Source organism: Pristis pectinata, chromosome 7 (genome assembly GCF_009764475.1).
Source record: "Pristis pectinata isolate sPriPec2 chromosome 7, sPriPec2.1.pri, whole genome shotgun sequence".
Taxonomy (NCBI): Eukaryota; Metazoa; Chordata; class Chondrichthyes; order Rhinopristiformes; family Pristidae; genus Pristis; species Pristis pectinata.
In genome coordinates, this window is record NC_067411.1 from 59274896 (window position 1) to 59300709 (window position 25814).

Consider the following 25814-nt stretch of genomic DNA (forward strand, 5'->3'; position numbering starts at 1 on the left):
TGGATCTTAACGCAAGTCTTGAATATAAGTTCAAATGCTTTAGCTACAGAAAACATTCTCAATATTATTGTCTACCTGGCGGTTGAAAGTACCCATTGGTCAAGGTGAAGTGAATTTTATTCTTACCATATGTAACTGTGGGCACAAGCCAAGCTCTCTATATCCTGTACTCTTCAGTTTTGGCCTTTGAGATAGGAAGGGCTTCGAATCAATTTTGCCAACACATGCCTTCAACAGGGAGTATCAGAAATCCAGCATTTTCTGACCACACTTTGTCTAAGTTTTGCACATTGTTGCCAAGGAAGACCTTTGGCTGAAAAGGTAGATGGTAAATCCTGCCATCAAATGCGCACAGCTCCTCTGGCATGAATATTCTAGTCCTCTTTGTTTGAAATGATAATTCAGGTTGTATACTGTAATAACATTTTCTTAGGGTTTAATGCTCTTGTTAAATATTAAACATAACCATTTTTGGAATATGTGTTTTGATAATATGTATCCAGCTTCTGCCTTGTTGGCATTGTTATTGGGCTTGTTATTACCTGAATAGGGGACTGGGTAATGCTATGCATTGGCATCTCTGTATCGTGCCAAAACCTTCTTGCTCACCATAAGGTTCCTACAATTTGTTTCAATCATCAGCATGGTGGGGGTGAAATATTGCACTGAATTCGCCATAGCTTTAATGCAATGTAATTCCTCCCACTGGGAATGTATGCCAGGAAGTTATGGGGTGCACATCTGCATTTTCCTAATATGTCTCTCCCAAAGGGTGAGGTTTCATGACAGAAGCAAGCAATTGCAAACTATTATTTTGTGAAAAATATCTCAATGGCTTACAGTGGGAACTACTATTGTATTCCACCATTTGAAAAAGCAAAAAGCTTCCTTCTGCCCTCTACTTAATGCAGATATAAATCCTCAGAACAGTTCAACGTCATATTCCCCACACTCACTTCCATCACGCTAATCAACATTGATGTTTCTCTGTTCCAAGCAGATTAGCTGTAGTTTCTTCCTCTGTGTCAGGATTAAGGCGGGGTTTAGCTATATAACAGGCATGAAGTGACAGGAAATCGCAGTTTGCCTAAAAAAACAAATCAGTGTTTAGGAATTCATTTTTTCAAAGAGAAATCATCCGTGAGGGCCTAACTTAATGACTTAATTTGGTAAAAACACAGGCAACAACTTGTATATCTGTTCAACCCACATATGTCACATTTTAGAAAAGGAACATTCCAGAACCTTTAAGTATTTTTAGGCTGGCTGGAATCCCATTCTCTACCTACCACACACACAGCTTGTCCAATGTTCTGCTTGCTGAACCTATCCTGCATCAAGTTGCACTCACCTGTCACCTGTGTTCTTATTAGGAGTACTATATCCCTGGGCCTACAATAGCCAAGTTTAAAATTCTTGCTCTTCTAAATCCTCTGGCATGAATATTCCAGTCTTTTCTCCCTGATTCCCATCCCAGTTTCTTCCCACTTTATAACAACCTTAACTTCTCCCAGCTTCACAACACTTTCATTCACCTGGTCCTCAAGCTCTGATCCTCCCAGCACTCTTGCCTCTTGTGATTCCCAATACATTTTATACCATTGGTGGCACCCCTGTCTTCAGCCATGCAGGCTCTTGTCTTAATCCCTTCCTTAAGTCCAACTTTCTAGTGCTCTCTTTTCTAAAATATAGTTAGAATATTAGAATTCATGCTCTAGTCTAAACACAATGTGACTGAATTCAATGGAACAAAGTTCAGAAGCAGAATTCTACATGCATACTTTAGTGCACAACAGAGGACAAAGTTCTACTTCTCTGACTCAGCATGTGATCACCTTTTTGCTTTGACAGTGTCAAAATTTGGTCTAATTGTATTTCTGCTTTGCACATTGATACATTTTTCTACATTGAAGGTACTTTGTAGAAGTTGTTGTTGTTGTTGTTTTTACCTGCACCCGGTGATTTACCTGAAGTCAGGACTTGTACATCAAGATCCTCCTGTTCTTGAATATTCCCTCAGGCCTTATCATTCATCGTGTATGTCCTAACGCGATTAGCCCTCCTAAAACGCATCACCTCACATTCATCAGGAATAAATTCAATCTGCCATTGCACTGTCCATTTTACCAACTCATCAATATCATCTTGTAGCCTAAGACAGAGGTTTTCAGCCTGTGGTGTCCTTGCCGGGGGTCCGCGAGCAAGCCAAGAAAAAAAATGGAAAAACGACCTGTTACAAATACGTAGCTTACTTGCTTGCTCCAGTTTTCCACTATTCAGGAAATCGGCCATATCTATTCTATCTGCTATAGGCGACAATCTTAGAGATTCAGACAGTGTTCCCTTCTGGTAAGCTGCCACTTAATATTCAGTTTGTGTAGTCAGAGTAGTCAGTAGTGCTCACTACTCACTACTATTCTGTTGTGCACTGTAGTGTTAGTGAGACTGAGTGACGTTATTGGTGTGCCTTAATAATATTGCTTACTTACCATGCATTTACGCCACAGTGATGTCACTGTTAGACGAAAAGTGCACAAGCGTGTAAATTTTAGATTAGTTTTGATCATTTTGTTTATCAGTAATAGTAATTAAACTGTCCAGCGTGTATTGCCAAGTATGGAGAAATTTCTGAAGAGAAAAGCTGACCAGAAACCGTAAGATTCTGATGACAAAGGGGATAAGGGTGACCGAAAGAGAAAACAATGCAAGCACGATCCAGAATACATTTCATATGGCTTCATCGCAGTGGGGACAAATGCAGACCAACTTCTCTGTGTTGTGTTTTTGCAAACACTGTCCAACGATGCAATGAAACCAGCGAAATTGAAGCACCATTTAACAACAGTGCATCCAGATATTGCCAGTAAGCTGAAGGAATATTTTGAGCAGCAAAGGGAGCTGTACCTCAAGCAGAAAGGCAAAATGACAGCCTGCGCCACTGTAAATGAGAAGGCTCTTCGCGCATCATATTTGGTAGCATTACGAATAGCACGTTCCAGAAAGCCTCACACAATTGGAGAAGAGCTTATACCGCCTGCAGCAGTAGATATGTGCGAAGTTGTACTGGGAAAAGAATCTAGTCAAAAACTGAAAGCCATTCCACTGTCTGATAACACAGTAAACAGAACAATTGGCGATATGGCGGAAGATATACAGAGCCAGCTGATAGCACGTCTTCAGCAAGTCAGATTTGCGATTCAGCTCGATGAAAGTACTGATGTTGTCAGTGCTGCGCAGTTGTTGGTTTATGTTCGATATTGCTGGGAAGGAGAGGCTTTGGAAGACTTTTTGTTTTGCAAGGCACTCCCAGGGTGTACAACCGGTGAAGAACTTTCCATGTGCTTGACACTTTTTTTGTACAATCGGCATTGGCGTGTATTGGAGTATGTACAGATGGTGCTGCCGCAATGACGCGACGGAAGTTGGGTCTAGTCACACGAGTGAAAGAAATAGCTCCACATGTAGCAGCAACCCACTACATGATTCACCGTGAGGCTTTGGCTGCAAAGGATACGGATGAAAATCTTGCGGATGTGGTTTCCACGTGCATTAAAATCATTAACTTTATCAAAGACAGCCCGCTCAATCATCATTTGTTTGAAAACATATGCCGTGAAATGGAAGCCGAGCATAAGCATTTGTTGCTAAATACAGAAGTCAGATGGCTGTCACGAGGCCGCGTTGTGCAGTATGTATATGAATTGCGAGATGAACTGCTCATTTTTCTAAATGAGCATAACGGATCATTGGCACAGTTCTTGACAGATGAGACGTGGGTTGCCAGATTAGCTTATCTTGCAGATATTTTCAACATTTTGAACAGCTTAAATCTATCATTGCAAGGACCTGGCTCAAATGTTCTGAAAACGCATGACAAAATCAATGCCTTCCAGAAAAAACTCCATATCTGGAAGGGAAGATGCGAACAAGGCGTCTATGATATGTTTCCGTTGCTGGTTGAATTTCTGACAGTGAACGAGACTAAAACAGAGGCCATTGCGAGCACCGTTTTGAACCATATTCAACAGCTGTCACATTACTTCTATGAGTATTTCAGCGACGATGACACGAGCATGTTTGATTGGATTCGAAATCCGTTTGAATGCATGCTTACTGATTTAACTAGATGTGAACAAGCAGCATTGGCTGAACTGTCATCTGACAGAACTTTGCGCCTGCAGTTCAACCGAATGTCACTGTGTCGTTCTGGATAGCATGTTCCCAAGAATATCCACTGCTGTCCGGCAAAGCCGTCAATGTTCTGTTACCATTTGCAACCACTTACTTGTGCAAAATAACATTTTCTGCAGTCACTGCCATGAAAACCATACAGATCAAGACTGAATATTGAGGATGACATACACGTATGTTTGTCGCACATACCACCACGTTTGGACAAACTCTGCAGTGCAAAACAGGCACAACCTTCACATTGAACTGAACACTGAAAGTCATTGCTGGTAATTATCAGTGATTGAAATAGCCACTATTTCAATAGGGCCTATGTGCAGTAATTTAAGTGTTGCATGCATGAATTATCGATTGTTTGATTTTGTGGACTTTGGGGGTCCGCCACCTAACAAGGACATGTTCTGGGGGTCCACAGCATGAAAAAGGTTGAAAACCACTGGCCTAAGGCTACCCTCTTCACTATCAACAACACCACTAATTTTTGTATTAACTGTGAAATTACTAATCTTACTTCTTGCATTCACATCCATATCGTTAGTGTGTAAAATAAACAGTGAGGGTCCCACACCAAGCTTTCCAGTACACTACTGGTTATGGGCTTCCAATCACAAAAGCCACCCTTCATTATTATCCTCTGCTTCTTACTCTCTGTCCAATTTCAGGTTCAATTTGCCAAATTACCCTGGATCCCATGGGCTCTAACCCTTTGAACCAGTCTCCCATGTGGGACTTTGTCAAGGGCCTTACTGAATTCATGTAGAATATCTCAACTGCACTGTCCTCATTGATATACTTTGTTACCTCTTTGAAAAATTCAATCAAATTGGTCAGGCAAGATTTCCCCCTAATCAAACCACATTGACAATTTTTGATTAATCCCTATCTTTGCAAGTGTAGATTAAACCTTTCCCTCAGGACTTTTCCCAATAACAACCAGTGCCATCAGATTAACAGGCTTTAATTAACTGGTTTATCCCTGCTGTCCTTGTTGAACAAAGGTCCCACATTTACTGTCCCCTGGTCTGGCACCACACCTGTGGCTAGTGAAGGTTTAAAGTCTCTGTTAGAGCTCCAGCAATCTCCTCCCTTGCTTACCACAGCAATGCAGTATCCATCTTATCAGGCTCTGGAGACTTATCCAGCTATAGACCTATTAATATCTCCTCCTTTTTAGTAGTAACTTATTTTAGAATTTCATTGTTCCCCTCCGTAAATTTTCTAACAACTATGCGCTTCTTCTTAATAAGTACAGATGAGAAGGATTCATTTAAGATCTCACCTATGTCTTCTGGCTCCACACACAAATTGTCCATTTGGTACCTAATGGGTCCTGCTCTTTCCCCGGTTACACACTTGTACTTAATATATTTATAAAATGCTTTGGGATTTTCCTTAATCTTGTCCACTGGTGATACTCTTTGCACTCCTAATTTTTTTTTAAGTACCCCCAATACACTTTTATACATTTGTCAGGCTTCCTCCCTTTTCAGTTCTCTATATATGCCACATGCTTCCTTTTTTTTTGATCCAACCCTTGATATTTCTTGACATCCAGCGTTCCTTGAATTTGTTGTCCTTACCTTTAACTAGCTCAGGACTACATTGGCCCTGAACTCTCACTATTCCACTTTTTGGATGTAGACTTACTTGCAAGTAGCTTCTCCCAGGTTACTGTTCCTAGTTTCTGCACCAAGTGTTTTTGAAGTAGACTGGTTAAAACGTTAATTCACTAAGTAATGTTCAACATAGGGTTAAGGCAAGTAAAGGTCCTACATGTTTTGGGTCTGAAGGTTATAACTCCTTGAGGTCAGGAGGGAGTTATAATTCCATATAAGGTGACTGACATTAGCCATTATGGGAGAATAAATGTAGTTTCTGGGAGTTGTTGTCCTTTTGCATGAGCTTCCATGAAGGCAAAATGGAATTTAACACGGAACACAATAAGGCAATCATTCTTTTGATATTACTGTATACCAAGGAGAGGGAGATTCTTTCAGACACATTTTTGGAAAAATAGATAGGTACTGGATCTTTAATCAATTTACTGGTGGTAGAATTGTTATGTAATTATGTTATGAATATGACTATAATTGTCATGAACACATTATCTGTGATCCCTTTCTGCAACTGTCTTTGTGAAAGGAATCAAGCTGTGAATGATGACATGCTACATAAAATTTTGACTGACCGATCAAAGTGTAAATGATCAACTATGCTACCATGGGAAATTCAGGAAAAGAATTCACCAGACAATGGAGAGTATAGTCCCTACCACTGTAGATGCAGTTGATAAAGGATTCTATATGACAAATATCCTGACTGATATCAGTACAGTAGGTATATTGAAGAGATATCCATCAAATGCAGCAATTTGTTGTGTGATAATGCACACTCCATGAAAAGTGTGAGAAAAGATTATTGATTGATCTCACAGTATTGCAACAAATCTTGCAGTGAAAGGAAATGCCTCAAATTAAATGGGTGCACTCAAATCATCAACTGTCAAAGATAGTTTCAGTGAAAGAAATATCTTGAGGAAAAATCTGTTTGAGTTACTGGAGAGGGGTCGCCTCACGGTGCAGTACATTGTACAGTATGGATTACGCAGCAGATTGAAGTATTTAGTCTTTTTTGAGAGAAGGGAATTGGATAAAATCACAGAGGAATAGTTTTCAACACTCATGGTCAATATAATTATTTTACTCTTGAATAATTTTCTTCCCCACCAGATCTTGGTTACTGACTCTTACATTGCTCTATAAATAAGTTTGCTCATTAGTCAACATACAAATCCTAACACTTTGATTTATTCCTGTGTTAATTACAGCTGCATAATGATATCCCTTTCCAATACCCCTGGTGTCAACAAATTACTTTTTTCTTGCTAATTAAATAATATATGCTCACTAATTTTTCAATTCTCCCCTTAATAGACTTCCAAAACATAATGAATTGAAGCCACAGTCTTATGCATAAATTAATAAAATATTGTCGGTTAAGGAGGCACAATGACGCGGCTGGTACTGCTGCTACCTCACATCCCCAGCGACCTGGGTTTAATCCTGACCTCGGGTGCTGTCTGTGTGAAGTTTGCATGTTCTCCCTGTCACCACCTGTGTTTTCTCCAGGTGCTCAGGTTTCCTTCCACATCCCAAAGACCTGTGGATTAATAGGTTAATTGGTCACCGTAAATTACCCCTAGTGTGGAAGTGAATGGTAGAATCTGGCTGGGGGGACTAGGTTGGTAGTTGATGAGAATGTGGGGAGAATAGGTTACACAGGAAATTTGTGGGTGAATGGCATTGTTCTGTGAGCTGGCATAGACTCCATGGGCTGAATGGCCTCCTTCTCTGTCTTAAGAACATATGATATATGACACTTGTACGGTGCTCCCTCAATAGCTGAGCAAGGCAATAGCTGAGCAAGAGCACTGAAGGAAAGAATCACATCTCTTCTCACCTCCCTTGACTCCCATTCCCAGATTATTCCTAATGTCTTTTCTCTTCTTTTACTATACCTACATGGCTTCTTATCTTTCTTCCTTAGCTGGGTTTAATTTCCTTGATTTTTCAAGAGTATGTACATCTTACCACGGTGAAATAAATGAATCAATTTTAATATACCTTTAATAAACTAATACTTGTTTTTTCAACCTACCTATGTGTCCATCCTCAACAGTCTAGGATAAGATAAGAGTAGATATCTTTATTAGTCACATGTACATTGAAATACACAATGAAGTGCATCTTTTTGCGTAGTGTTCTGGGGGCAGCCCGCAGGTGTGGCCATGCTTCCGGCGCCAATATAGCACGCCCACAACTTCCTAATCTGCATGTCTTTGGAATGTGGAGGAAACCGGAGCACCCGGAGGAAACCCACGCAGACACAGGGAGAACATACAAACTCCTTACAGACAGTGGCCGGAATTGAACCCGGGCCACTGACGCTGTAAAGCAGTATGCTAACTGCTGCACTACCATGCCTGCCCTAACACTCAGCTCCAACTTCATTCATCTAAACCTGCGAGCGCCCAGCTATGGTCAAGGTGGGGAAGTCTGGGCTCACAGTTGAGGTCAGAGGTCTGGACTCTTTCTGGGGTCGGTAAAGTCAGAAATTCCCAATTGGGATAAGAAAGTAGGAGAACGTCCCAACTACGGTGTGGTGGTGCAAGATCTTCTAGCAGAGGCTGGGTGACTCTTGGAGTCCAGGTATACACCTCACCAGATCTAAAGTGAATCTTGAAGGAAAAAAAGACCCTGAACCGAAGTGCAACAGAAAAAAATGTGTGGTGTGTGTAGAAGCACCTGCCATGACAGAATGTTTTGTGCGCAGATGTGTCCTGGATTGAGGTTTTCACCTTCCAGCAACATTCAATACACAGCCTCCTCCAACACAACACAGGTAACAACATGCTGTGGACTCTGTGGTATGTGTCTTCAAAGCCACAATTCATACCGAGTGCTTCACCATGAAATATTCTCCTTCGTGTAAATAGGCAGTGAAGGATAGTTCACAGTGCTAATACACTAATGTGTAGGCAATCCTGGATTGAATGTAACCCACAAGAGCATCATCAGCTACAGCCGTATAGATTTGAGGGAGGGGGTCTTGCATTCTTTGGTTTTACATTTTATTACATTTACTTTCGAAATCTAATTCTGAACACACCTTGAAATAAATATCATAAACACAGCCTGTCATAGGATCAGTAATTGAGAGATAGTGATGTTCCGCAGGGATCCGTACTGGGACCCTTGCTGTTTGTGATGTATAAAAATGACCTGGATGAAAATGTAGATGGGTGGGTTAGTAAGTTTGCAGATGATACGAAGATTGGTGGTGGTGTGGATAGCGTAGAAGACTGGCAAAGGATACAGCGGGATATAGATCAGTTGCAGATGTGGGCAGAGAAATGGCAGATGAACTGGGCCAAATGTGAAGTGTTGCTCCTTGGAAGATCAGATGTAAAGAGACAGTACACTGTTAATGGCAAGACCCTTAACAGTGTTGACGAGCAGAGGGATCTTGGGGTCCAAGTTCATAGCTCCCTGAAGGTGGCTACACAGGTTGATATGGTGGTGAAGAAGGCAAATGGCATGCTTGCCTTTATTAGTCAAGGCATTGAGTTCATGAATCAGGGAGTTATGCTGCAGCTTTATAAAACTCTGGTTAGGCTGCATCTAGAGTATTGCATTCAGTTCTGGTTGCCCCATTATAGGAAGGATGTGGAGGCTTTGGAGAGGGTGCAGAAGAGGTTTACCAGGAAGCTGCCTGGATTAGAGAGCATGTGCTATAAGGAGAGGTTGGACAAACTTGGGTTGTTTTCTCTGGAGCGGTGGAGGCTGAAGGGAGATCATAGAGGTTTATAAGATTATAAGAGGCATAGATAGACTAGACAGCCAGTATCTTTTTCCCAGGGTTGAAATGTCTAATACCAGAGGGCATGCATTTAAGGTGAGAGGGGAAAGTTCAAAGGAGATGTGTGGGGCAAGTTTTTTACACAGAGAGTGGTGGGTGCCTGGAATGTGCTGCCTGGGGTGGTGGTGGAGGCAAATACAATAAGGGCATTCAGGAGGCTCTTAGATAGAACCATAGAACCATTGAATAATACAGCACAATACAGGCCCTTCGGCCCACCGTGTTGTGCTGACCTTTAAATCACGCCTAAGACTATCTAACCCCTTCCTCCCACATATCCTCCTATTTTAAATTCCTCCATATGCTTATTTAACAATCTCTTGAACTTGACCAACGTAGTAGTCTCCACCACTACTCCAGGCAGCGCATTCCATGCACCAACCACTCTCTGGGTAAAAAACCTCCCTCTGATATCTCCCTTGAACTCCCCACCCATTATTTTAAAGCCATGCCCTCTTGTATTGAGCATTGGTGCCCTGGGAAAGAGGCGCTGGCTGTCTACTCTATCTATTCCTCTTAATATTTTGTATACCTCTATCATGTCTCCCATCATCCTCCTTCTCTCCAAAGAGTAAAGCCCTAGCTCCCTTAGTCTCTCCTCATAATCCATACTCTCTAATCCAGGCAGCATCCTGGTAAATCTCCTCTGCACCCTTTCCAACACTTCTCCATCCTTCCTATAATGAGGCGACCAGAACTGGACACAGTGTGGTCTAACCAGAGTTTTGTAGAGCTGCATCATTACCTCGCGGCTCTTAAACTCGATCCCTCGACTTATGAAAGCTAACATCCCATAAGCTTACTTAACTACCCTATCCACCTGTGAGGCAACTTTCAGTGATCTGTGGATATGAACCCCCAGGCACATGACTGTGCAGGAAATGTAAGGATATGGATACTTAGGCAGAAGGGGTTAGTTTAGTTGGGCATTTGATTACTAATTTATTTAGATCAGCACAACATTGTGGGCCAAAGGGCCTGTTCTGTGCTGTACTGTTCTATGTTGTAGATACAGGCCCTTCAGCCCACTGAGTCCAGACTGACAATCAACCATCCATTTACACTAATCTTACATGAATCCCCACTTTTTTATTGTTCTCATCAATTCCCCCCAGATTCTACCACTTACCTACATACTAGGGGCAATTTACAGTGGCCAATGCAGGAGGCCAAGACATTACTTTTGTTTCTCCTCTTTACCCCTACCAAGCAAAATGTTCTTTGGGACGGGACTGACTAATATGGCAGAAACATTTTTACTTTGTACATGGTTGTCTGGTATAATAATGGATTCAGATAAATGAATACAAACTTCAAGATAACGCATTTACAAAATTCTTAACAGAAAGTGAACAACCACTATAGTCGCAGAGCAATCCCATTCACCCACAACTTTTTCCAGAGATGCCTGCCAATAGAGACAAAAGGTTAAAGCAACCTACCCTGCCTCCAATCACTAATCTTAAATGGCTGCGGCTCCAGTGAAGACAAAGAGTTATGGAATTTGCAGATTGAACAGAGGGTGCCTTGCAAAGTAATCACCCAAATTGCATTTCATTTCCCCAATTTAGAGGGGCAGTATTCTGAACTGGAAGAAATATAAGTAAATCACTTCTTTACCTGGAAGGAGAGTGTGAGTTCCCTGGACAATGGGGAAGGTAAAAATGGTGGTGTTGGTTCTCCTGTAGTTGCACAAGGAAATGAGTTCATTACTTCAAGGGTTCTACTGGAGTTGGAACACTGAGCCAGTTCCTTCAGAATGCGGAAAGAAGAAGGAAAGGTGTGTCCAGTGGTGGCAGCACTTTGGAGGTATCAAATATTATAAAGTGGGTTACACAAGCACATCAACTAAATTTAGTCATAAGTCTTTGAATGTGCTACGTCATTAAGAACTGGTACAGGAGTTAATGTACTTCGGGAAGTTCCTCTATAGAAGTCGTACATTCCTTTAACAGAAAGTTTCCCAAAGAAGTACAGAGTTCTCTTCCGACAATGCCAGTGGGGGAGTGTTTATATCAGCTGATACAACAGCAAAGTAAACACTTCCAAAGGCACACGGTAGCTGGTACTGGGTGTGTCATATTTCAAACACAACAGTTTTGCTTGGCTGATAATTAACTTCTTCCTGAGGCCCTTCCACATTTTTAGAGGTGAACTGACGGGCATTTCTGAAGCTATCATGATCCTGAATGGGCAAGTAAAGGGGTGCGTGAAAGAGTTCAACATTTGTACTTTGGATTTCATCAGGTGAGTGAAGCTTACAGATTAAGATATTATGTTTATGACTGTTCCTTTGAATATGTCTTTGTTAAATTGGTCCGGGAATGAGAAGATCAGGATCGAAGAGTAACCCGTTTTATTATTCACCAGACTGGTTGCACAAAAGCATCCAGATCATGTTCTTGTACTAATCCTGAAATTTTCCCAGCTGCTTAAATTTTAATAGCATCTGTTTGATGTGTTCAGTCATGGCAAACAACTGAAAGCCACTGGCACTGGAATTAGTTTACATGTTTCACTACAAACTGAAAGGCACCATGTTTGTTTATACCAACAAAATGAAAGCTCGAAGCACACTGTTGTAATAACACTGACTGTGTTTTAATTTTCTGCATTTAAATAACCAGCAAAAGTTAGGTTCTTACAGTGCTATGTTTCTCAACATAGTTTATAATTCTGCCACGTTAGCCTTATCAGCCTGGAGTTCATTACAGAGCTCAACATGTTACAACTTGAGAATGAAATAGCATTCCTGCTGCTTAATCTTTTGCTTTTAAATCCTGCTTGTGACTGAAGTACTTTGTTGCAAATGCATGTTTACTTTATTCATTTGTACCCAATAAGAACTGCGAAGGGTTAATGAATATTTAACCAAAACACTGTACTTTAGGGAGTATGCAGTATAATCAAGTCCTTTGCCATTTTTACACCACAATTCAATGCCCCCTTTACCCCCTCAGGTTGAAAGTGTTAACTCCATGGCCAGTGTCTGGTGTAGTTTCCTTAACATTTAGCCCTCAACAGCACCAAGGTTCTATCTTATTCTTGCTTATGGAATCTTGTGCACAATTTCTTTTTTTTTCTTTTCTATCATTTACTCTTTTCATTTTTTTTCATAGTGAACCAGCTTGCTGGCTTTTTATTAACATACTTCTCTCGATTCATTTCTTCTGGTTACCCTGTATTGTGTACTTTGGTTGGCAAAAAGTGAAGCAAGTGTCAATCTTTCAGCTTTCAAATATTTTCCTTCCTTGAGTGCAGTGAGGTTCCCAGGCAGAGAACTCTTAAATACAATCAAAACACCACTTCAGTCCCAGAATTCAAGAAATTCAAGAATTTGCCACCTTTGCCTCCCTCTTTAAATTAGAAAATACATTTAACATTGCTCTTTGGATAGTGATGGCAGCTAAAGTGAAAATAGGAACTAAATAAAGAACTGTGGATGAGTTATGTATTAAAGAAACATGGTGAGTATGTGTTGTGACCAATGAAGAAGAATCCAATAAATAATCTACCATTGCCTGCTGTGTATTAAAGGTTGGAGAGAATTTAGATACCTGGTCTCCAAACGAGTTTGATCTTCTGGGCCATAGCACCATGACCTCACTCTGTCAAGGCCAGTGGTAGCTGGTGTGCATCAGCCAATACAGGTTAAAAGAAACAATTTCATCCTGTGGAAGTCATACTTGACTCTAAAGGACTGCTCAGGAAGAAGAAAGGCGGATAGATTAGTTTGCAATTGATCATCAACCAGGAAGTGGAAAATCTGTTGCAGAAAGTAACCTTTAAGTCACGTTCCTGGCAAAGGTGAAGCTTCCAACATTGTTGCGGATAATTCACCCTTCGCCTGAAGACTTGAACTTTTGGCATGAGAGTAGTTTGCCTTTCATCTCTGCAAACATTCAACTTTCACTGTTTCCAATGGTCTGTTGTAGTGTAGGTCTGTTGTAAGTTTTTAGACAGGATACTGCAGTCACTAATTTGCATGCATGAAACTCATTTGCAAAGTATCTGATCCTTGGAATTTAATCTTCCTCTGGGTCATGCCAGATAGCAAGTAAGGGTTGTAGTAGAGGCAATCTTCACAAACCACTAATCAGATAATAGGACAGATTCCACCTCCATATAGCCATGTGTAGCAAACTTTGGACTTTGAATCCCCACTGATGTTCTGCACATTGAATCTATTGAATTTGATTTTAACCTTGGTGGTTTCCAAACCCAGTTTCAGAGATTTGAAGAAAGTATGCTTTATCTTCTCTTCTTCAGTAATCTCTCATAGTTGACTTGGTTCCCTCCAGATCTGTAGATTCTGAAGTGACTGAAGAGTCTCACATCTGATCCACAGACTCTGGACAACAATAGCAAGTGGAGCTTGACCAGATGGCTGGGTTTAGGATGTTATACACCCCTTCCACTGTTTATAAATGCTCTGTGTGTGCTCCCATCGCAGAGACTGGAGGTGCTCAGTTCATTCCCAGACACTCTTTCCCTATTTTGAACAGCCACAAACCAGTGATTCCCATGAGTCAGTAAGGATGTCAAGAAATCCAATAAATACCATAATACCAAGAAATAGGAATATTCTGGATGCAGGGTCTTGACCCGAAACGTTGACTATCCCTCTGCCTCCACAGTTGCTGCCTGACCCACTGAGTTCTTCCAGCAGTTCTTTTTTACTGCAAATAGGAATGTTCCTTTTGCAAATGTGTTCTGCTTCAAATTTTCATTGAAGGCTCAAGGTTGTTGATTTCATGAACACAGACACTAATGCTGAAATACCAAACAAGTTTTGGATACTTCAGAGTATCTTTAAGCTGCCAGACAGGTTCACCTACAAGTGACTGAGTTCTTATCTAAGGTTTCTCATTGTTAGTAAATGAGTTGCCATAACAACAAGGAGTGAACACAGCAGTATTGTAGGGCAGATAGAATGAGTTGGTACTGCTTCAGGGAGATGTATGGATTCAGTACCAGGACACAATAATAAGAGGGATTTGGCAGTGATGCAGGGGAAATGGAATGAGTCAGTATTTTATACAGGGGAGGGAGACTGAATCAACGTTTTGCAGGGGAGATGGAGAGAGTCGCAGTGCCCCGCAGAAATACCCCCTCATAGTGCCTTATTCTCTTGGCACTTCCCCTCCCACAGTCTGGTGCTCAATTGGCAATGCCACTGCCAAGAAATGTTGCCCACTCAGAAATGAAGAGGAATGTCAGGATGGTACTTGGAATAAAAAAGGAGTACAGGAGGGAGAAACTTGGGGATAGCGCAGTGAGCAGATTGTTTCTACTTGATGAAGAAAGGCTCAAAGTGAGGATGAATCCACTCTACGGCCTCCTTTACTGCCATGTTGAGACCAGATGCAGGTTGGAGGAACAACACCTCATATTCCGCCTTGGGAGTCTCCAACCTGAAGGCCTCAACATGAATTTCTCTAACTTCCGGTAACCCCACCCCTTCTTTTTCTTCACCTCCTCCCCCCCCACTCCTTTGTCTTTCCTTCCCCTTCTGGATGACCTGCCTATCTCCTCTCCTCCTCTCCCCCATTGTTTATTCCATGATTCACTGCCCTGTCCTACCAGACTCCTTCTTCAGCCCTTTGCCTCTTCTACCTATCACCTCTCAGCTTATTATATCTTGCCCCCCACCCATCTACCTTCCCCCCTCACCTAGACTCGCCTATCACCTGAACTCACCTATCGCCTGCCTGCGTGTGCTCCTCCCCCTCCCCCCACGACCTTATTCTGACTTCCTCCCTCTTCCTTTCCAGTCCTGATGAAGGGTCTTGGCCCGAAACATCAACTGTTTATTTCCCTCCATGGATGCTGCCTGACCTGCTGAGTTCCTCCAGCACATTTTGTGTCTTGCTCCAGATTCCAGCATCTGCAGAATTTCTTGTGTTTCCATCTGCATACAGTCTGCCTACATCACTGCTTTTGCAACCTCTTTAAGGATGATGGTAATCTGTGTGAGAGTGACATCAAATGAGCAACGTATGTCATTTAATGACAGAGTGCCAGTGCTAGTTTTCATGAACTACCAAACCAAGTGCCAGCAACAACTTTGGCCCAGAGTTCCAACTTGAAAATGGACCCTCGTGCTTAAAGCTTTGGGCCCTACCTGATGTAACAGACAGTGGAATTTATGCCATTGGAATCAGCCTTGCAAGAAACATTAACTAAGATGTTTAGTTGATGAGGGAGACAATTAAATTCTGTTTTCTAAAAAGAAAAGGTACAAGAAGAGACCTTGCTCCTTCACAAGGTCAGATGCTTTGTTGATAGAAGTGAGGGACAATGTTTTTTCTGGTCTCTGCATTTTTCCCTACACTGCCTTAAGGAGAACATCTTGTCTATTGTTGATCTTTCTGCTCCAACGCTCCACTGAGGTCCTAGATACACTCGCTCAGCCGGTGTCTGTTGGCTCTTCAATACCACTCGAGCAAATAGTTTTCCCATCATGCTTCGCAAAGAGACCCCACAGTTGTTGTCACAGTCGCTTCAGTTCTCTTTGTTCTTGTGATGTGCCAAAATGTTTGCATTTTTTATTTCTTGTGGTACATCAGCGTACAAAGGTCAGTTCAAGTAGCCATGGCAGAGGGGCCTTCTTCTCACATTTGAGAATGGAATTCCGCCTGCTGCTTTGTTATACGTAAGCGTGCCTGGAATTTTATTCAGTTCTTCCCCACTGGGCTCCGATTGTTCAGTTTATCCAGCCCTTCAATGGCACCTAATCCTGACTAGTGAAATGCCTCTCAAATTAGACTGCAGTCTCTAAAAAGCCAGATCTAGATGAAGTATGCAGCAGCAAACAGGGCACGGCAGTCAGTGTGGGTTCAGTCAGCTGCACTGGAGGATCCGGCAGAGGCAACAAAACTGGAGCAGGGCACTTTGCAGGCTGGAAAGAGTGCCTAACTTTAGCAGGCCAATGTTAAATTGCACTGCATAGAGGCAGCAAATGAGAGAGAGAGACAGCGAGAGAGAGACAGCGAGAGAGAGAGAGAGAGAGAGAGAGGGAGAGAGAGAGAGAGAGAGAGGGAGAGAGGGAGAGAGAGGTTACGAGGTATAGAGTGACAATCAGAAAGAGATTCAGAGGCACTGAGAGGATGGGAGAACAGGAAGTGAACAGAGAGTGACAGCAGAGACACATCCCATATCCAAGGAACAGGTGTGGGCCTTATCAAGCAAAATAATCCCTGCCTGTTTCTCAAACCCTCTCTTTCTAAGATTTTTTGTTTAATAAAGCACTTCATTAATTCATTATTATATTTATAATGTAATATTCTAGTATCTTAGAAAGTGATAGTTCTAAAATCTACATCTCTTACGTCAGCTGTTAGGTACCAGGAGATATCCCATCATTACTTTCAATTTGTTCTCAGTCTTGTGGCAGGTGAAACTTTACTGCCATGCTGTGAAAAGCAGTCAAGCAAAGTGTCTCCAACCTCATTGCCACAGGGCTCAGGCCTTACAGCTGCTCAACACACAATCTCTTGATGCCAAGGCTGCAGGCAAGATCAGTGGTACAGTATCACTGGCGAGTGAGTGAATGTGCTCTAAATGTCACCACAGGCTTCCACAACACTCTATGCATTCTTAGACCTATGTTCCTACTCTTCCAGTCTTGATGAGATGCCTATTATGTGGCACCCTATCAAACATTCCTTGGAAGTCCATATTCTACAACATTTCTCTCATTAATCCTCTTTGTCACTTCATCAAAAAAGTCTGTCAAATTAGATTTGATTTGCCTTTTACAAATCCATGCTAGCTTTCTCTAATCATTTCACACTAACCCGCATAACTGCTAATTCAGTTCATGATTATTGTTTCTCTAGTTTTCCTCACAAGCAAGATTAAACTGACTGGTGCATAGTTACTGGGTTTGTCCCTGAGCTCTTCTTTCAACAAGATAGTATTATTTTTGATTTTCCAGTCCTCAAATGGCACCCCTGAACCTATGAAGCCAAAAGAGACTGCAGATGCTGGAATCTAGAACAAAACAGAATCCTGGAAGGGGAAAAATTGCTGGTATACAGCAGTAAGAAGTGTGGTGGGGGGGTGGACACAGGCTGGTAGTTGATAGGAGGGGATGATGGGCGGGTGGAACCAGGTGGGAGAAGGATGGGAAAGGTGAACAAAAGGAGAAAAAAACTGGATGGACAGACGAGTGTATGGAGGAGGAGAGCATCAGGATGGGTGGGTTAACTGAAATTGGAAAATTCAGTGCTCATGTCATTGGGTTATAAGCATCCCACGTGGAATATGAGATGTTGTTTTTCCTCACATGTACTTCCTGCATTTCCTCCATGTCCGCTCTGACCTTCCCCCTTCCCATTAGAACAGCAATGGAGTTCCCTTGGTCCTCACCTTTCACCCCACCAGCCTCCAACAAATCATCCTCCACCATTTCTGCCAGCGCCATGTCCCCCTTCCCCCCTTTTTGCTTTCTGCAGGGACCACTCTGTTCATGACTCCCTGCTCTGCTCATCCCTCTCCACCCACCGCTCCCCATCTCCTGGTGCTCTCCCTTGCAATGGTCAGACGTGTTACACCTGTCCCTTCGCCTCGCCCCTCACCACCATCCAGGGACCTAAACAGCCCTTCCAAGTGAGACAGAGGTTCACCTGCACCTCTTCCAACCTGGTCTACTGAATTCAATGCTCACGATGAGGCCTCTTCTACATTGCTGGAGCACTTGTACCCTGTCCACAATGGCCACCTCCAGTTTCTGGTTGACATCCCATTAATTCTCCTTCCCATTCCTACACCTACCTGTCTGTCCTCGGCCTTCTCAGAGACAGAGAGACTAAATGCAAATTTAAGAGTAGCATCCCATATTCTGCTTTGCTAGCTTACAATCAATGACATGAACATTGAATTTTCTAATTTCAAGTAACCTACCTGATGTGCAAGCACATGCACACACATGCACACACATGCACACATGCAACACACACACATGCACATGCAAGTGCACACACACGCACGTGCACACACACATACGCAAGCACACACGCAAAGCACACACACGCGCATGCACACACGGGCAAGCACACACACAAGCACATACGCGCGCACACACATACATGCACGCACACACATACATACACGCGCACGTGCACACACACGTGCTCGCAACCTATCCAACTACTTTTCTTCTCCCTCTGTTCTCCCTCCCATCCCCTCCTCCCACCTGTTTCCGTCTGCCCATTACCCCCTCCCCATCTGGTTCCACCTATGACCTATCAGCCTCTATCTCACCCCCCTACCCGCTGCTGTATACTGGCAATCTTTCCTGTTCCTTCTGAGTCCTGATGCAGGGTCTCAACCTGAAATGTCAACTGACACATTTTGCCTCCACAGATGCTGCTTGACCTATTGAGTTCCTACAGTGTTCTGTTTTTATTACAAATCTGTATTATTTAATTGAAAACCTGAAACAAAAATCTGGAAATCTGAAATAAAACAGAAAATGTTGGAAACACTCAGCAGTTCAATCTGTGGAAACAAAAACAAAGTTAACATTTCAGGATGATGACCAATCTCCAGTTCTTTCCACAGATGCTACCTGACCTGCTGATTCTTACCACCATTTTCTTTCTTTAATACCCCCAAAATTGATCGATATTTGGAAAGTTACGACCAGGACCTTTGTAATTCCCCCCCTTCCTTCCCTCAACAATCTAGGACCATGTGATTTATCCAGTTCAGGGCAGTCAGCCATTATAATACCTCCACTTAACAAGTTTTAGCCCATCAAGAATCTCAACTGCATCTTCCTTTGCTGATTCTCCACCAGCATCTTTTTCCTGGGTAAAGACCAATGGAAGATACTCATTTAGTACCTCAAATGCCTATAGAATATTTTTGTTTTCCCTTTTATGTTTGTTGCCATTCTTGTGACATTCTCTCTTTGCCTTCCTTGTTTACTCTTTGAACTTCCCATCTGAACCTTTTGTGATCAACCTGCTTCTCACTTGTGTTAACAACCTGGTATCTGTCAAATGTTCTGTTCTCCATTCTGTTTTACTCTGCCTTTTTGGTCATCTAGAAAGCTCTGACATAAGTTTCCTGGCCTTTCTTCTTCATGGTAATGTACCTAGTTGGTAACTGAAAACACTTTCATCGTAAAGGCCTCCCATTGTTCAATGACAGTTTTGTCTGCTAGGTTTTGATTCCATTTTACCTGGCCAGATCTGTTCTTATCCCATTGATGTTGGCTCTTCAGTAACTGATTATTTTTCATGGAGTGGTTTATGTCCTTTTCCACAGCCGTTCCAAATCTTATGATTTTCTGAACACTATTTCCTAGATGTTTCTCCACCAATACTTGCTCTACTTTGCCAAGTTCATTTTCCAGATCCAAGTCCAGGAACTCCTGGTAGGCACAGAAATTGAACTCAATAAATTTCAGGAACTTCTCTTTGCCTCTCATATCATTGCCGGTCCATATTTGGCTGGTTGAAGTCCTCCATTCGTTATCACTATTTTATAGCTTTTGCACATCTCCACAATTTCTGTGCCAGATCTGCTCCATGATATCCATCCCACAAGTTGAAGCCTATAGAATAGTTCTAGTTGTATAATCACACCTCTCATAAACAGATCTTGATCTTTCCAATACTTCCTCTCTCTTCAGCACTGTAAAATTCTCCTTAATCAAAACTCTCCCTCCATTTTTTCCCTTCCCTTTCTTTCCTAAATACTTTGTATCCAGGAATAAGTAAAACCCTTCCTTTTTGGAGCTAGTTATCTATTATTGCCAAGACATAAGAATCTCACTCACATGGTTAATTGCATCTGCTGCCCACCAGCGTTGTTTAAAATGCTTCTTGCATTTATGCATTTGAACTGTTAACCTACCTTAGATGATAAGCCTGATACAAGTTAAAACTGTGCCCCTCGCCCAAAGTTAATTGGAAGGGGCTATCAACCCAAACACACAGCAATGCACCTACAGATTTTTATAGCCAAATTGCCCCCCACAAACACATCACACCTGTCTATCTGAGACCTTTTATTTTGGGTTAGAAATCCATGGAAATGAAGCAATTTTCACCCACAAATATGTCCTTAACTTGATATAGTTTGTCTGATTAGTAGAGGACAGTCTGCCAATAAATTGCAGGCTGGTAACTTTGTCTCTAATCATTGGAACTAGCTGGGAAATCTCCGCCATTTCTTGTTGCGCTGGAAAAATTAATCTGCAGTTTTTATATTATTTGCCTTTGATTTAATGCTCTTAATTAATTGATAGTGTTCTTAAGTACTTTTGTTTTAATAATTTTAATTTCTAATTATTTATTTAATTAGAAAAGTAACAACAGAACCTTCAGAAGCATTCAAACCTCTTCACAAGATTGGCAAATGGTGAAAGTGGGGATGTGACTTTGACATGTCAGAGCTTTTATTTCAGAGGCTTCATAGGCTAAATATATCTACCTGAGTATATATATATCTGTTTGTGTTTGTTCTGACCAATGTGACTAGGTTACAAAGTGCAGGGCTAGGCCTAGCTCAACGTGTCCTGGATGCTACCATTCAGGAAGGTTAGCTTTCCAGATATCACCTCAGCATTGAATGTAGATGTTTTCAGCAAGTTTCTCAGGGAAGAATATTACAGTAATCATGGCATGTGTTGATAAAAAAAAATCCCATGTTATTTATTCAGCTATTTAGGTTTCCCTCTTCTCTGAATAAATGCACTTGTCATGAACACTGTACATCTGCAGCCTGAAATTCAAGTTCGTAAAGGCAAGACCATTTCCAGGTACCAAGATTCTGTTTAGAAGATTTATTTATCTTTGATTCCTTTCCAGTCATTACTATAAAGTGATTAGTTTTGGCAGAGCTTCCTTTGTATCTGAATGAATAACATATTTTGGCCTTACCATTGTAAACAAACATATGAAGGGTACATCAGTGTTGAGTTAGAATATTCATGGTTGAGAGCTAGTGATAAAACATCTATATACCTAAGACTTCTACACTTTGCTGCCACATAGCTAACTACAAGCAATCCAAACGTCTGCTCCACATATGCTAACTCTCATCATCTCTTGGTTAAGCAATGCCTTGATTGTAACATCTTTGTTTTCAAATCCCTCCATGGAATTGCTCCTTCCTATTGTTACAACATCCTTCTGCCCTTTAGCCCAGCAAAATATCTGAGCTCCAATATGTTCTAGATCATATTTGATTACTCCACCATTGGTAGCCATGTCTTCAGCTTCCAAAGCCTAAGCTCCGGAATTCCGTCCCTCAGCCTCCAGGCCCACCTCACTTGCTTCCTTTAAAAATTCTCCATAAAACCTACCTCTATCTGACATTTTGTTTTTTTTTTCTGTGTAACTTTTTGTTTGGTAGTCCTCCAATAAAGCACCTTGTACCATTTTTCTATGTTAAAACCATGATATCAATAGATGTTGTCACTAAGGCCTTACCAGGAATTTGGTTCCAAACACCATTACTCAAGTTCCAAGTAAGGAATATGGGCTCAAAAATGCAAAACACCGCATTAATTCATAAAAATTAAACAGAAAAAAACCAGAAAATTAGAAATTGAAGCAGCAGAAGACCTCAAGGCTATTCAAGCCTTCTCTGTCTTTCGGTGACATCATGGCTAATCTGATCTCCACTTCCTGCCTGGTGCCTACAATCCTCAATTACTGTGATATAGATTATTCTAAAGATTCACAACCCTCTGAGAGAAGAAACTCCTTCTCATCCCTGTTTTAAATAGGTGACCCCCTTTTTCTGAATGTCTGCCATCTCATTCTTGATATAACCATGTGGATAAACTCACATTTCCTTAGATTATAAGCCACCTGTCAAATTTTCCCATTCATTTATCCTCTCTATATCTCTGTGCAGACTCAATGTGTCATCCTCACAACTTATCCTCCCAATATCTTTGTATTATCAGCAAATACACTTGGATCCAGCACCTAAATCATTAATGTAAATTGTAAACATTTGAGCTCCAAAACTTATCTCTGTGGCACCCCACTTGTAATGCCTGCCAACTTAAATTGACCCATTTATCCCAACCCCTTATTTTCTGTTAATTAGCTAACCCTCCATATCTGCCACTATATTGTTTCATCTCAATGAGCTTCTATGTTTTAAAGCAACCTTTATGTGGTGCCTTATCAAATGCCCTTTGGAAATCCAAATATCTATTTGATCTCCTGCACCCAGCTTCTATATACACCATCAAATAAGCTAATAAAGTTGTCAAACACAATTTGGTTTTCCTAAAACCAGGTTGACTCTGCTATATTGAATTATGATTTTCTAAATTCCTGATTGTTTCCTGGGAGTCTTTAATCCAATATCTTTATCTGTACCCCCCCTTTTTAGTAATAATTATTGTTTTAAATTCCTCCATCCCACTTACCCTTGACTTTGCACTCTATTATTGTGATCCTTTAATGTCTTCTGCTTCAAAGCAGATACAAAATATTTGTTCAAATTCTCTTCTGTTTCTTTATTTGCCATTATTCATTCCTGAGTATAATCCTCAAAGAGAACAATATTTATTTCAAGCACTCACTTCCTTTTTCTATAGTGTAAAAACTATTACTGTGTATATTATTTTTCTTACTAATTTTCTCTCATAACCTTTTTTTCTCCCTCCTACTTTCTTTTATCAAACTAACATTTTCAAAATGTTATTGACTACTGCCAATACTCCAATATTTATGCCTTTTCTTTCAACTTGACACTATCTTTAGCTTTTTTAATTGTCTGTAGATCAATTATCCTCCTTGAGGAGTCTTTATTTTGCAATGGAATATGTTTGTCAAGAATTATGAAATATTTCCTTAAATACCTGCCACTGCATACCACTTGCCACTTAACCTGTTTTCCTTGTCAATTCTACCTTGTGATTGCCATTTTTAAGTTTAGGACACTAATTTCAGAGTCTCTTAGAGTCAAAATGAATGTGAAACTCCATTGTGTTTTGATCACCCTTTCCCCAAGGATACTTCCTCATTACACATAACCAAATCTAAAATGGCCTAGTTCCTGGTTGGGTCCTAGATACACTCAATGAACTCATCCTCAAAATTACCTTTAAGATGTCCAAACCATATGAAGATTTAAGTCACCGTGAATATTTTTTACAAGTCCCATTATTTCTTGATATGAACTCTGTCCTAGGATATAGCTACTGTTAAGAAGTCCACAGACTGCTTCCATCAGAGACTAATTTCACTGGTTATTTCTTACTTCCATCAAAGTGATATCTTGGTCTTCCAAACCAAGATCAATTATCCCCAGGTTACAATCAGATCATTGAGATTTCACTCATATCAACCATGATCTAATTAAATGGAGGAGCATTCTTGAAGGGCTGAGTGGTTAAGTCAGCTGTCTGTCAGTTTGTATGTTCTACCATAATGATCCAATTCTTTACTAACAGACCTAATGCATCTCCGATTCATTTTGCCTGTACTTCATACTCTTTAAGCAATAAGACAGTCTCATTACAAAACTATGTAAAACAATTTCATTACTCACTCAGATAGCTGGAATGAACATGTCAAGATTCTTAAACTTACATTCTTATATTCCTCAGGCATGAGTTTTTGTCATTGTTGAGAACATACAACTGTTTTCATGAAGATAAGAAGAATTTTCAACTGTCATATTATGTCGTAAGTACATTTTATAGACCATTCAGATAATCAGAAATTAAAGTTTATTAATACCATTCAAGGTCATTGCCTAGCAAAAACAGTTCACCTCCAAGCAGAAGTGAAAGCAAACCTATACAGTACAGTACAGTGTACATGAGAAAGCAGCTGACGTAATTGGTGCAAATGTGTTAAATCAACAGGATTAGCTACACAACTTTACCGATAAAAAATGTAAGATACTTTCACATCTGCTTCCAAGGTATCATTTTTCCATCTTTGACTTTGCCTAATCTTTTTAATTCTTCAGAAAGAGTGCTGGATTATTCATCAGTGATATTTTAAAGAGATAATAATGACACCTGCGTGAATCTTACAATCAGGTGTGGAGTTCAGCATAATTTGAGTCCAATGCCATAATCAAGTTCTATTTAAATTAAAGGACATTTCTCTTCCTCTTGGTCCTGCCTGCTCCATTGCCATATCTGTATTTTGTCCCATGGCAAGACTTGATGCCAAGAACAAGAAGGAAAATCTGACCCATTTGTTCAATTTAGGACACTTTATCTTCAATTGGACTTTGTTTTTGTTAAGAATTCAAAGTGAAATGAGAATGGCTCTGAGTCTTATGGTTTGAAGGAAAGAAGGGATAATAAAAATCAAACAAGTTTTAAGTTCACAGAAAGCTTTGAGGAATTCACAATCTTTAAGGTGCTAATGTAGATCTAAGTTGGCTTTTTGCCTTGGTGTGTTAACATAAAACAAGATTGCAATGGTTACAAGACAAACAAACCAGATAGCAAAAACACTATTCCCACATAAACAATGATAAGTAGAATGAATAAAAGTGATTGATGTTGGCTAGTTCACCCAATCAACAGAAACTATAAAAATGGTTGGGAATAGCATTGAAAATTCTACGGATAAATAGGGACATGAAAGTCACATATTGCATTGGTAAATGTCAGCAAGAATGGAGGAGACCAATCTCCTCTTTGGAAAGTAGTGGGTTAAGAGTTAAGAAATAGAGACCTATAAATAGGTTGATATTTTGGATCTAATTTTTAGGCATAAGTACTTCAGAGCCTGAAGAGAACCCAATGCTGCTGAGCTAGTTAAGATGCTAAGTGTGATATTTGAATCTATTTCGTTCAACTAATTAGACCTGTTATAAACTTCTTTTGTTTTCTGTATAACATTGTGAGTTGAGACTTCTCATTTAAATTAAACATTTCACTATTCCCTTTGAAGAACAATGGAAAAATTGTCTTGGAAGGATTATTGGATATTTCCTGGAGTGTACAACAACCAATAAGATTACAGATAAATGATGAGAAATCCAGATCATCATCAAAATGTTCCCAATCTTCTGACACTGTGATGAACAAAAGGTGGGTCTATCATTGTCGCCTTCTTAAACTTGGTAGATAAAATGTACAAACACAGGAATGCAGAGTGAACGCATTATCCCAGGCAAGTCTGTCTCAATGGGAGTGCAGGGCTAAGAATTGGACTACACTATTGTAGTTCTAAGTACAACTTCTATAATAGTGTTCC

General features: G+C 40.8%; 1 protein-coding gene and 1 long non-coding RNA gene across 6 annotated transcripts in view; one reads left to right on the top strand and one right to left on the bottom strand.

The window, feature by feature from the left end:
- LOC127572768 (uncharacterized) overlaps nt 1-13300 on the bottom strand; it is a 66812-nt gene extending 53512 nt beyond the window's left edge. For 2 of the 3 annotated variants that reach the window (XR_007956684.1, XR_007956682.1), the window contains exons 1-2: nt 11230-11374; nt 957-1087 (exon numbers count right to left, since the gene is read on the bottom strand). This is a non-coding gene — a long non-coding RNA (uncharacterized LOC127572768). Of the gene's footprint in view, nt 1-956; nt 1088-11229; nt 11375-13166 lie in introns of those variants that run through there. The other variant, XR_007956683.1, reaches the window with a different exon arrangement.
- Nucleotides 11636-25814, top strand: part of rassf6 (Ras association domain family member 6) — a 33632-nt gene continuing 19453 nt past the window's right edge. For 2 of the 3 annotated variants that reach the window (XM_052020376.1, XM_052020374.1), the window contains exons 1-3: nt 11636-11856; nt 24200-24278; nt 25509-25648. In XM_052020376.1, the coding sequence (XP_051876336.1) occupies nt 11789-11856; nt 24200-24278; nt 25509-25648 (287 nt within the window). In that variant the 5' untranslated portion in view covers nt 11636-11788. Of the gene's footprint in view, nt 11857-21286; nt 21386-24199; nt 24279-25508; nt 25649-25814 lie in introns of all 3 variants that reach the window. The other variant, XM_052020375.1, reaches the window with a different exon arrangement.